General features: G+C 46.2%; 1 protein-coding gene across 1 annotated transcript in view; it reads left to right on the top strand.

The window, feature by feature from the left end:
- The window catches only part of LOC126094833 (hemocyte protein-glutamine gamma-glutamyltransferase-like), a 369792-nt gene that overhangs the window by 71991 nt on the left and 283424 nt on the right, over nt 1-14377 (top strand). The window contains exons 2-3 of the mRNA XM_049909430.1: nt 741-964; nt 9957-10120. Of these exons, the coding sequence (XP_049765387.1) occupies nt 760-964; nt 9957-10120 (369 nt within the window). The 5' untranslated portion in view covers nt 741-759. The remainder of the gene's footprint in view (nt 1-740; nt 965-9956; nt 10121-14377) is intronic.

Below are 14377 nucleotides of genomic sequence, written 5' to 3'. Positions count from 1 at the left end.
CATTAGCGTTATCGCCAACTGCACGAAGAATTGCCTCGTCCATTGCAGGTGTCCTCGTCGTTCTAGGTCTTCCCCAGTCGCGAGTCATAGGCTGGAATATTCCGTGCTCCCTAAGACGCCGATTAATTGCTTCGAACGTCTTCCTGTCGGGACACCTTCGTTCTGGAAATCTGTCTCGATACAAACGTACCGCGCCACGGCTATTGCCCCGTGCTAATCCATACGTCAAATGGGCATCTGCCAACTCCGCATTTGTAAACATTGCACTGACTGCAAAACCACGTTCGTGACGAACGCTATTCTTTTGATGCTACGTACTGATGTGCTCGATGCTAGAACTGTAGAGCAATGAGTCGCATGTCAACACAAGCACTGAAGTCAACATTACCTTCCTTCAATTGGGCCAACTGGCGGTGAATCCAGGAAGTACAGTACATACTGACGAAACTAAAATGAGCTCTAACATGGAATGTAAGCGTTTCCGGACACATGTCCACATAACATATTTTCTTTATTTGTGTGTGAGGAATGTTTCCTGGAAGTTTGCCATACCTTTTTGTAACACCCTGTAGTGCTGGGTCCGCTACCCATGACCTCTGAGTCTCAATTCCGCGTTAGACACTGGTGTCCGCATACTCGTAATCAGTAACTGTAGACAGCAAGTATGAAGACAGTACTTCCATTCTGGTGCAACTCTTCAGTGCGTCGTATACGGCAGCGCGCCGCCCGTCGTGTTGCAGGTCGGAAGCTGAGACCGGGATGGCGGACCACCTGCTGGTGAAGTCCATCGAGCTATGCTCGCTGCAGACGGCCCAGAAGCACCACACGGAGCGCTTCGAGTGCGTCCACGACGACCAGCCGACGCCGGTGCTGCGGCGCGGCCAGCCCTTCCCCGTGGAAGTCGCCTTCTCCAACAGGCCCTACGACCAGGACAGGGACGTCATCATGCTCACCTTCTCCTTCGGTGAGGCGCTCCGCCGCGCACTTGCTAACACGCTGCCCCGGTCTCAAATGTCCGACGACAATCCTAATGTTCAGCTCTCTTGAAGGGTACCTATTCTCCAGTCCTAATGCTCAACCTAATTTATTATGCCCCAAGCCCATCTGAGAGTCTGTAGGTCTTTTTAATGACATGAACTCAGTGTAGGTCCCCATGATGAGGGAAAACTAAAAATCGCTGAAAGCTAAAGTTTGATACCACTTTATTTCATTACTTTAACCCTTTTGTGAGCCGTGGGAAACATGCTTCCCACTACAGTGAATTAGCTCCTAGTCCCGTGTGTAATGGTCGCCTGGTCGTAGATATTGCTAATTGCTATAATCGCACTATTTCACTCCCATTTACGGAGCTTGTTAGCACTTGATGTTAGGTTGGCGCCATTAAAATGCATTGTGTTGTAGTAATCGCTGCTACTTGCTGGATCGCTGCTGTCTCTCGATGCTGATGCTGGCTCTACATCTGGTTGTCTAGGGTTAAAAACATGAGGTCCCGTGTTTTTTATGTGCTTTTGATGATAAAGAACGAGCGAAACCAACAAATATGTAAACTTCAAATATTTGTTACTCTGGTGGCCATCTTAATTCCACTGTCCACCAAAGACCATGACTCAACACAAAGTAGTACTTCCGTTACATGTTCTTTGCATTGTTTATCCACAATAACACACAAACACACTTTACCAAAGTGACATTCCGACTGCCTCCCGACCCTTCTTGCTGCTTGTATTTATAACATTGTCAAAGAACTACTAAAAAGAGATATAGTTTACAAGTCACATGTACATCTGTTATCATAATTTGTGCAGAAAAGTTATTAATTTGCATCGAGTGACATAATTTAACATGTTATTAAAATGACAGACAGATTTGTTGACTTGACAGAATAATTCTTTGTTACAAAAAGGCCGTTTTTTAGAAGTTTGTCAATTGACTTCTCTAATTTGCATAAATAAGAAAATAACATGAATTATTAAGAATTACATTGGTTCTCGTCTAAAATTGGATTGATTTCGTGAATACTGAGTGAAAACGCTCCTAGTGAACAAATAGGTTTCACTGGGTGATTTTTATTTAAGGAGATCTAAAATACCTAAGTTGGCCACTATTTTTCGTACTTCATATTAATTATTTAAGATGAACTTAGTGTTTTTACATGATTACATTTGCTGTATCAGTGATCAAGTCATATAAACTTTTGTGTGGGTCAGTTACTCAGTATAATTTAATGGGTTGACTGTTTATGGAGACATGTTATGCAATCATTGTTAACACACACAATAACTTTTCTATAATCATAAATACACGTTAAACTGGTTGAATTTGGAGGGTATCGCATACTTCGGTAAAGTAAAGCCTTTAATATGTTCCGTTACACGTGGGATTCAAGGTTCCCACCTGCGTACGGTGTTACCACCTAGAGAGCAGTATAGGGTACTAATATTCTTCTCGGCTATGCAGCCGGATCATAACGTCTTCATGACACAATATTTCCGCGGTCCAACTGGCCGCCATCTTCAGGTGAGAGTGCTGGTGCACGATCTCGCCGGAACTGACGATACGTTTATGGTGTGGCCTCATGGGAGAGAAGCTCTTGACCGCCTCCTAGATCATTTTAATTCCCTGCTTCCTAGCATAAAGTTTACCATGGAGGTGGAAAGTGATGGAAAGCTTCCGTTTCTGCATGTTCTGGTGTACAGAAAGGATGATGGGACACTGGGACACAGTGTTTATCGAAAGCCTACGCACACGGACCGTTACCTGCATGCTTCTAGCTGTCATCCATCGTTCCAGCGTACGGGGGTCCTGCGGACGTTGGCGAGAAGAGCTTATGCCATTTCAGATGGAGAGAGAATTGGACACAAGAATTGGACCATCTTAAGGTTGTGTTCAATCAGAATGGCTATACAGATAAACAGATCCGTCGTGCTTTCCAGTTTGTACCTTCGCCTGAACCACCAGAAGATACCTGCAAATCGGTGGCTTTTGCTGGGAGCATTTCCTCGAAGATAGGAAGAATTCTGAAAAGATACCATATCAAAAGTATTTTTCGTCCAACAGCCAAGATTAAAGCGCTCCTTGGCTCTGTAAAGGATGACTTGGGTTTGAGGAAGCCCGGTGTGTACAAGATCCCTTGCCATTGTGGGAAGGCTTATATTGGTCAGACAATCCGGACCATTCAGGACCGATGTGTTGAGCACCAGCGGCACACACGGCTGCTTCAGCCTGAGAAATCTGCACTGCGGAGCACTGTCTCACCGAGGGACACAGAATGCTCTATGACGAGACACAAATGGTTGCCCCTGCATCTCGCTATTGGGACTGTTTTTTAAAAGAATCCATAGAGATTCGTTTATCTGACAATCTTATTAATAGAGACAAGGGTTATCTTTTAAGTAAGACTTGGGACCCGGTGTTATCTGACATTAAAAAACAACGGTCTGTGTCTCGATCGTCGGAATAAAATTAATTTTTGACAGCGATATCTCGATTTCTCCTATTTCTACCACTGGCGGCGCGGTATGTTTACTGCGCTAGAGGGCAGTTACGGCACCTTCTCGCGCACGCGTTGTGGGTCTTCTGCGGCCTATATAGGGGCCGCCGCTTGCGCTAGGAAGTCAGTTCCGGCGAGATCGTGCACCAGCACTCTCACCTGAAGATAGCGGCCAGTTGGACCGCGGAAATATTGTGTCATGAAGACGTTATGATCCGGCTGCATACCCGAGAAGAATATTATCAATTATTACGCCGGGTAAGCCTTCGTAGCCACAGTATATGGTACTACTTCCAATCGGAAGTTCTCGCCGTTTTTGCTGTACCTTCGCCCAGAGGCATTGTATAGCTGAGTGTTGCTCTGGAGAGAAGCCTTTCAGTGCTGTTTGCGTGACATTTAGTGATTTTTTTACTCGAAGCTATAGTATAAGGTAAATACTTTTGATTTACCCAAATTTATGAAGGAGCACGTAAAATTTGAACGAGGAGAATTCCAGTTTGAAACAAAAGGAGCCATTTCTGCAGTAAAATGGATGGATAACCAACCAGTCACTTCCCCGTCCTCAGTTCATGACCCATGAGAAACAGCCACAGTGAAAAGGAAAAACAAGGATGGTACTTGTACAGGGATTTCTTGCCCTGAAGTTGTGGCAGAATACAACAAAATAATGGGTGGTGTCGATAAGTTTGATCAATTACCAGAAATGTATAGTATTGGCAGACGTTCTGTAAAATAATGGCACATAATATTTTATTTCCTGGTGGATGTTGCTGCAGTGAACAGTTTTATCCTGTGGAAAATTAGTAAAAGAGAAAGTGGACAGCATTATCAACTCACATACAGGATCCATCTAGCCAGACAATTGATCGCTGGTTTCTCATCCCAAAAAAGGCGTGGACAAAAACCTGTCTTTCTGGCAAAAAGGGGTAAAGTACCTCAAGATTTTCGTCATGTGGCTGTAGGGGAGCATCAACCTATTTTAGGAGAAACCTACTGGACGTGCCGTCATTGTAGTACCAAAGCTGCGGAAAAGAGCACTCGCTGTGTTTGTACATATTGTCAAATACCACTTTGCATAGACCCATGATTCAGAAAATTCCATGGCAAGTAATTGTGAACAATCATTGTAACAAGAGAAGTAAATTTATCAAATAAATATGACATATATTGAAAAAGTTGTTTTTGTCATTTAACTCCAAGGAAGGGCAGTGGGAAGAATACTTCCCAACTTGTTGTGTGACCTCACATTCACAGTTGGAGCAAATTTGATATTCTGTTTGATAAATATACCTATCTGTTAACTACTATCTGATCTTCATTCATTAAAAAAACTGCTCAATAATTTTGCCCACGAAAGGGTTAAAACATATCTTCTTTGAATACTGGACACCCAGATACCAACAGTTAAGGGTGAAATTTTGTTACATATCTCTACGAACTATTTTCACTGGCAATAAAGCTTTCTTCAAGTGGTTATCTACAGGCAATAAACATTTGGAAAACATCGTTTTTTTGTGCCAACAGCTCTACAATATCGACTGTATTCACGTCGGGTCTCCATATCCGCATCTGGACACAATATTTCAGCCTGAAGACGGCGGCCAGGTCGACCACCGAAATACATTGTCCAGATGACGATATGGAGAACCGACGTGAATACTACCAATCATTACGCCGGAAAAGCTTACGGAGCTACAGCTGTACAATGCCATTTATTCTCAACCGGTTTCGATACTCGATACCGTCTTCACACGGGGTAGTGATGTATACCAGCTGGACAAAAACATTTCTCTGCCAAACACGGCAACCTCAAGCGTAACATGTGGTGATTATTCCAGAACTTTAGAAGACTGGGAGCCCTCCCCAGGTCGCCGACTATGTTCACACTGGGAAGCGTAGAACTGTGATTCATCACTGAGCGCAGTGTGACGTCATCCGTCAGCGCTGCGTCGTTCTCAGCTATGGCTCCATTCTACACACAGGCAGCCATTGGTGTTACCATGTTAAGATCTACCCATGCATGGGGCGGTAATTCTCTAGTCCAGTACAGCTAGTCTCTGACCAATGGCGCGTTCGAATGCAGAATCGTTTTCCATCGGGTCGTCACCACAGCGAATTGTATGGTGCAGTCCGTATCTTTCGATTGAGGCTTACACATGTCTCCTGTGTGTCGTGCTTAGAGCCCTCCGTCCACTGCCAATCAGCAGGGACTGACCGAGAGTGACGCTGGGGGAGACTTCAGTTTTATGCCCAACTGCCTCTTATTTCTTCTATACTATTTTCGACATTTGAACCACAGTTGTTTCTACTAATTTCGATAAGAGCACTGATGATCTCACCGATCAGCGTCTCCAAACGACACACACACACACACACACACACACACACACACATACACACACTCACACAAACACACACACACACACACACACACACACACACATACACACACACACACACACACACACACACTCACACACACACACACACACACACACACACAAATATGTGTGTGTGTGTGTGTGTGTGTTCCGAAATCGGTCAAGAAATGAAAACTACAGTGAAAATATAATATTTTTTATCCACAACAGTTAGCCACACCTTCCAGCTATCTCTCTAAATAGTCGCTGCTCCGACTTAGACATCTGTCGCCTCAGTTACACTACGTCGCCGATTGCTGCACTAACACTGTCTCTTCATGCGCCTACACCGTAGTTACTCTACCACGCAAACATTTTGGGGTTACCCTCGTCAGTAATCAGACGTTCCTGGGGGTCCACTGAGCACCGAACCGCACAATAACCCAGGGTTCGGTGTGGGGCAGCGGTGGGGTGGGTGGACTGCTGTGGCCTGTTGCAGGGTTGTGAAGGTTAAGGCGGGGCAAAGCCGCTCCGTCGTTTCTAGGTCCCCAGTTCGATACACAAGACACAATACACAACAGACACTCGTCGTGGAGTTGTACAAACTTCCCAGTTCTGTTGTCACAGAAAGCAGCCACTTTCCGCCAATTCTCTACGCTGGTCTGCCTTTCGTTGTTTGTGCCAAAATGTTCTCTTCGTAACCAGTGGTACATGTGAGCAAAGATGAATAACGGAGGGAGACAACTAAGGGCTGTGCTGCAGGAGCATGTTCATTGCTCCTGAAAAATGCGGCTGAAAATTGTCTTGAAGAAAGAAAGAAACGCATGACATTTACGTTATGTAGGCTGCATAGTTTCAGGCGAAGTCTCTCACCAGATCCACATACTTGACGGGAGACACTGTTGTTTTAGGCATTTCTACGTCATCACTTTGCACTCTGTACTGAAAAGATAGACGTAATGTGATCGACAGGAACATGTAAGACACAGCCCAACACATCTGTGCAAAGTTCCATCGGATTTCCACATGGTTTCCATTTGGCGGTTAGTCAGACCTTACTTTCCAAATACGCCTCGTATATATATCCACTGTTTAAAAGTCCGTAACTTGCAAACTAATTGACGGAGTTGTCTCATTTTTGGTGAAAGTGTAGCTTAAAGTTCAACTTAAAGATATCACTGTAGGTGTTCGAAATGGTCACCATTAACATCCACACACAAACGATGCCGCCGAACTGCAGTACGAACTACTGACTGCAATGGGTTCAGTTGGATATTTGCAATGAATGTACGATTGATTCTCGAAGTTCATTCAATGTACGTGGCTTTTGTCGATAAGTGTTCTCCGCAGCTAAAAGTCCCGAGGAGTTAGGTCTGGGGAACGCAGTGGATACTCCACAGCACTCCTACGCCGTAATACGATTTTGGTGGTGGGCAGGGGCACTGTCTTGTTGACAGCAAACTCTTTCGTCTGCATACAAGTCTCGGATGGGAGGTAAAATGGATGTCTGAAGCTTCTGAAGATACACCTCACCGCTAACTGTGTCGTCAAAGAAGAATGGCCCAATCAAGCCACGGTAAGACAACCCACACCATACATTTACTCCTGGAAAATTCACGGGTTTGTCTACATGGACGTTCGCATTTTCGGCGGCCCAGTAGATGCAATTGTGGCGATTTACTGTACCACTGAGTTTGAACTGTACCTCATCAGACCACACAATCATCTCTGCAAACTCTTCATCGTTGCGCACCATGTTAGGAAACCACTCGCAGTACTCCATTCTACGATCTGGGTCGTCCCCGTTCATTGCGTGTAGCAATGGTGGGATGTAATACTTCCACTTTGCTGTCTTCAAAATTCGCCAAATTCTTGAGCGACTCACTCCAGTTTCACGGGCACAATGTCTCACATACTTCTGTGGTGTGCTAGCGAATTGTTGTTTAACACGACGGGAGTTAGCTGCACTTGTTACAGTTACAGGTTGTTTGTGTACGTGTTTAACACAGCCTTCGGCTTCAAATTTGTCTCGAGTGCGACGAATCGTTAAACGTGGCGGTGGCTGTGTTTGATACTCATTTCACCATTGCCGTTGAACCTCATTAATGTTTTCGTACTTGAAATACCAACCACTTCAAAATTGACTTCCTTTCATCGAATGTAAGCCTTGCACCAGCCATGTTTACTCGAGTAACTAGGTGCAACTAAGAACAAAACACTGACTATCTGGCGACTGTCATTTGACAAAACAACGCTTGTGTGGCGATTGCTGGAACTACAAACTATTACATTACGAAAGATGAGACACCTCCGTCAATTAGTTTGTCAGTTATGGACTTTTAAATAGTGGATACATTATTTGGACATATAATTCAGCTGATGGTTTCAACGCCCATGAACCTGGTAAACCAGCATCTGTTGATATAACTGCCCTATGTACACTCCTGGAAATGGAAAAAAGAACACATTGACACCGGTGTGTCAGACCCACCATACTTGCTCCGGACACTGCGCGAGGGCTGTACAAGCAATGATCACACGCACGGCACAGCGGACACACCAGGAACCGCGGTGTTGGCCGTCGAATGGCGCTAGCTGCGCAGCATTTGTGCACCGCCGCCGTCAGTGTCAGCCAGTTTGCCGTGGCATACGGAGCTCCATCGCAGTCTTTAACACTGGTAGCATGCCGCGACAGCGTGGACGTGAACCGTATGTGCAGTTGACGGACTTTGAGCGAGGGCGTATAGTGGGCATGCGGGAGGCCGGGTGGACGTACCGCCGAATTGCTCAACACGTGGGGCGTGAGGTCTCCACAGTACATCGATGTTGTCGCCAGTGGTCGGCGGAAGGTGCACGTGCCCGTCGACCTGGGACCGGACCGCAGCGACGCACGGATGCACGCCAAGACCGTAGGATCCTACGCAGTGCCGTAGGGGACCGCACCGCCACTTCCCAGCAAATTAGGGACATTGTTGCTCCTGGGGTATCGTCGAGGACCATTCGCAACCGTCTCCATGAAGCACACCGTTAGGCCGTCTTCCGCTCACGCCCCAACATCGTGCAGCCCGCCTCCAGTGGTGTCGCGACAGGCGTGAATGGAGGGACGAATGGAGACGTGTCGTCTTCAGCGATGAGAGTCGCTTCTGCCTTGGTGCCAATGATGGTCGTATGCGTGTTTGGCGCCGTGCAGGTGAGCGCCACAATCAGGACTGCATACGACCGAGGCACACAGGGCCAACACCCGGCATCATGGTGTGGGGTGCGATCTCCTACACTGGCCGTACACCACTGGTGATCGTCGAGGGGACACTGAATAGTGCACGGTACATCCAAACCGTCATTGAACCCATCGTTCTACCATTCCTAGACCGGCAAGGGAACTTGCTGTTCCAACAGGACAATGCACGTACGCATGTATCCCGTGCCACCCAACGTGCTCTAGAAGGTGTAAGTCAACTACCCTGGCCAGCAAGATCCCCGGATCTGTCCCCCATTGAGCATGTTTGGGACTGGATGAAGCGTCGTCTCACGCGGTCTGCACGTCCAGCACGAACGCTGGTCCAACTGAGGCGCCAGGTGGAAATGGCATGGCAAGCCGTTCCACAGGACTACATCCAGCATCTCTACGATCGTCTCCATGGGAGAATAGCAGCCTGCATTGCTGCGAAAGGTGGATATACACTGTACTAGTGCCGACATTGTGCATGCTCTGTTGCCTGTGTCTATGTGCCTGTGGTTCTGTCAGTGTGATCATGTGATGTATCTGACCCCAGGAATGTGTCAATAAAGTTTCCCCTTCCTGGGACAATCAATTCACGGTGTTCTTATTTCAATTTCCAGGAGTATATATATATATATATATATATATATATATATATATATATATATATATATATATATATATATATATCAGCTGATGGTTTCAACGCCCATGGACCTGGTAAACCAGCATCTGTTGATATAACTCCTGTATGTATATTCAATTCCAGCACCCAAGTCGCATCCACACTGCGTGATGAGTACAGCATCCAGTAGCATTCGACTCCGCAGGAGACACGGGAGCTGCCAGAGGTGGATATGCAGAGCGTGACGTTGTGTGCCCACAGGAGAGAAGCCCTCGGTGGGGAAGGGGACGCGCGCCGTGCTCGCCGTCGGCCCCAAGGGCGCGCGCTGCCTCAGCGGCCCCGGCTCCAGGCTGGCGGCCCTGGAGTGGGACGTCGCGCTGCACGCCGGACACGACGCCTCGGCGGAGCCGCTGCTCAAGCTGCAGGTGGGTGGTCCCCGGCACCAGTCAGCAGCTGGCGCACGTCCTGTGTCTGTCCGATCAAAAGGGTCAGGAAGGGCAGTTCGCAGGCGATAGTTTAATGTATAAACTTGACAACGCACCCTCTCATTAAGCGGCATCTGTAAGGCAATGGTTTGTGGACGAGATCATTCTTGAAATGCGCTGGTCTACCCAGAGTCCCCACCTGAACCCAATGCGACACGTATGGGATGATTGAGACCCCAGAGTCCAAAGCCATTAGCTACTCTGGTTTCAGTTCTTTAGGAAGAATGTGCTGTTGTACCTGCAGAGACTTCGAGTAACAACATTGAAAGCCGTCTCAAAGGTGAAGCGTGGACACACCCCAACTAGTGTCCACTAATCTACATCTACATCTACATCTACATCTACATGATTACTCTGCAATTCACATTTAAGTGCTTGGCAGAGGGTTCATCGAACCATAATCATACTACCTCTCTACCATTCCACTCGTGAACAGCGCGCGGGAAAAACGAACACCTAAACCTTTCTGTTCCAGCTCTGATGTCTCTTATTTTATTTTGATGATCATTCCTACCTACGTAGGCGGGGCTCAACAAAATATTTTTGCATTCGGAAGAGAAAGTTGGTGACTGAAATTTCGTAATAGATCTCGCCGCGACGAAAAACTGCTTTGCTTTAATGACTTCCATCCCAACTCGCGTATCATATCTGCCACACTCTCTCCGCTATTACGTGATAATACAAAACGAGCTGCCCTTTTTTGCACCCTTTCGATGTCCTCCGTCATTCCCACCTGGTAAGGATCCCACACCGCGCAGCAATACTCTAACAGAGGACGAACGAGTGTAGTGTAAGCTGTCTCTTTAGTGGACTTGTAGCATCTTCTAAGTGTCCTGCCAATGAAACGCAACCTTTGGCTCGCCTTCCCCACGATATTAACTATGTGGTCTTTCCAGCTGAATTTGTTCGTAATTTTAACACCCAGGTACTTAGTTGAATTGGCAGCCTTGAGAATTGTACTATTTATCGAGTAATCGAATTCCAACGGATTTCTTTTGGAACTCATGTGGATCACCTCACACTTTTCGTTATTTAGCGTCAACTGCCACCTGCCACACCATACAGCAATCTTTTCTAAATCGCTTTGCAGCTGATACTGGTCTTCGGATGACCTTACTAGACGGTAAATTGCAGCATCTTCTGCGAAAAACCTAAGAGAACTGCTCAGATTGTCACCCAGTGTCTGGTTACTGCACAGCTTAAGCAGATCTGTTCAAAATGAGAGTATACATCAGAAAACATGTGGACCACGTTGCAAGCATTGTCGTCACAGTACCACTTCACTTTGCGTTACTGGGGTAGCTAAGAAATTGTAGAGTCGTCGACAAGGTGCTCTACTTCGTCCTCATCTGCAGGCTTCATTAGCTCCAGCTGTTAACAGAAGTGATTCTGTATCAATCATTACATGTAACGGAGAATTAATTCTATTAACAATTCAGTTATGTGGTTCTTCCGAGGTTCAGTTGGAAGACGAGTTTTATAGAGCTCTCTACGCTAATCATCCCCTTTACCTCTGCACAACTCTTGCAACCTATATCCATTGTAACCTGTTCACTCAAGCTGACAACGGCCTGCCTTTACAATTTGTACCCCTCACACTTGCCTATATTACCAAACTGACGATTCATTGATGCCTCGAGATGTCTGCTATTACCCAGTCCCTTCCTTAAGTCAACCTGTCCCATAAATTTATTTTTTTCTCCAGTTAGATTCGGTATCGTTTCATTAGCTACTGTATCTACTCATGTAATCATCATTGTTGTCTAGCACCACACTGAAAAAGCTTGTATTCTCTAATTCCTCATTCACCACGTGTCACTGACCTGAGCTCAATGTGGAGAATCCTTCAGGATGAATTAGAACATCGACTTCGTTGGCAGACCCCAACGTCCAACGTCACTACCTTCTCTGGTTTCGACTCTTGTATAAGAATGGGCTGCGATTCCTTCACATACAAGTTGTCGTGAATCACAGTAGAGCAGCGATTAGCAGTCTATCAACACTTTATTACATAGTCACAGAACATACAATACAATATGTCAAAGGTACACTGTCCTAAAAGTAAACAAACAGTCTCTCACTTGCCCGAAGTACATCACTCTGTGACACAAGTTTCCTCAGCAGAAGTTGTCATAAAGGAAAAGGTTGGACGCACCCCATATTAATGTCCACTAGTAGGCGTGTAGATACTTTTGAAACCATACTAGACCAATTACATCCAAACTTGTCACAAATATGGCTCAATGCTAGACGACTATTGTCCTATGTAAAAGACGCCCCCGTTGGGTTGGGGTGAGAATATGATGACATATGAACGTAGGTGCGGAATACCCAGAACAATTTCAGTACTACTCCGAAAAGTATAGTACCAACAGAAAGATCCCCTGTCCCTCCCCACCTTACCTCTCTTAGACGTGAGTTGCGAATTTGAAGGAGTTACATTCAGATATAAACGAAACCTATGAATATTAGTATAGGACCCATAGTTTTCTTTCTCTCTAGTATCATTGGCGACAGTAATTAAGCGAGTGGTCGTCGGAAGTGGACCCATGTGAATCTTAACGCTGAAAATCTTGGAGCTACACCTACGAGGACCATCCAGAAACTAAAGAACATTTCGCTATACTAAGGTATCCTTTAATAATAATAGAGAAACTCAACGTACTCGTTTTGGCACATACTTCGTCTGCTTTTTCACTCATTTACCTTTGACATTTAAGGCACCTGTCGTACCTTGTAACCAGTTTGTGTATACCATCTTCATACCAGGTGGCCGTCTGGTTGTTTAACCAGTTCATGTTAGGAGCCTTCAAATTTTCATCTTTTGCGAAGAGTTTACCAGCAAGGTGCTCCTTCAGTTTCGGAAAAAGAAAATAGTAGGAAAGTGCTACGAGATGTCCCTCCGAAATTTCTCACTCAGCAAGGCCTGTGACCGCCGGGCAGTATGCCAACGTGCATTGTCACACTGCAGAAGAGTTCCACGCGAGGCGCCGTCCGCGCAAGATGTCGCCTCTTCGGTAGTTTTGGATAGCTCGATGAAGACGTTCAAGGGTAGCACAGTATGCATTTTGTGTTTCAGGGCGTGAAGTAGGCGAGCCCTTCACTGGCCCAGAATATGGAAGCCATCAGTTTTTGAGTTGATGCAGTTGCTTTCGTCATCTTTGAGTTCTGTGTCTGCTAAGAATAACGCCACTTTACGAACTGTCGCTTCATTGTGGGCCTGCTATGAGAAGCCCATGTTTCACCTCTTGTAGCAGTCTGGTCAATGAAAGCTTTGCCATCCCTTTCGTAACACTCCAACAACGCTGACACAACAGCCGTTATCGCAGCTTTCTGGTCATCGGTGATCATGCGTGGCACCCACCGTGCAGAGATTTTGTGGCACCCTAGATATTGAATTATAATTTCGTGCACAATTGAAGGAGAGACTTCCTGATGTTGTTCGTGCATGTCGCTAGTCATGGATCGTCGATTCTTTCGAATGAGGCGATCCCCCTTTTGTCTCGGCGCGTCTCTGATGACGCAGGACCACCTTCACCTCTCTTCCTCACGAACACCTGTTCTCTCCTTCTTAAAACCCATGCACCACTTTCGGACACTGGCCGCATTCATTGCACTTTGGCCAAAAATGGTAACAGGTCTTCGGTGAATGACACAGTGTCTAATGTTTTCCGGCGCTGATGACCTCGATGTTGAGCGCCCATAAACCCCAAGACACACACACACACACACACACACACTCTAATGTTTTCCGTCCGCAGAAAGGAAACAGCGCCTCGTAACACACACAGCGGGCGGGATTCGCAGTCGGCACAGATACAGTCGCAGCTATCTCTGTGCTTACCACCTGACAAGGTCCGACTTACACCAGCATGTAGCAACTGTCCGCATCACACCGAATACTGCAAACTTATAAGCGGCTGCCACAAGACTGGTGCGTGTAATGGTCGCCTGGTCGTAGATATTGCTAATTGCTATAATCGCACTATTTCACTCCCATTTACGGAGGTTGTTAGCACTTGATGTTAGGTTGGCGCCATTAAAATGCATTGTGTTGTGGTAATCGCTGCTACTTGCTGGATCGCTGCTGTGTCTCGATGCTGATGCTGGCTCTAAATCTGGTTGTCTAGGGTTAAAAACATGAGGTCCCGTGTTTTCTATATGTTTTTGATGATAAAGAACGAGCGAAACCAACAA

This window comes from Schistocerca cancellata, chromosome 8, assembly GCF_023864275.1.
Source record: "Schistocerca cancellata isolate TAMUIC-IGC-003103 chromosome 8, iqSchCanc2.1, whole genome shotgun sequence".
Lineage (NCBI taxonomy): Eukaryota > Metazoa > Arthropoda > Insecta > Orthoptera > Acrididae > Schistocerca > Schistocerca cancellata.
The sequence above is the reverse complement of the archived record's forward strand: the minus strand, read 5'-3'. Positions and strand labels throughout refer to the sequence as shown.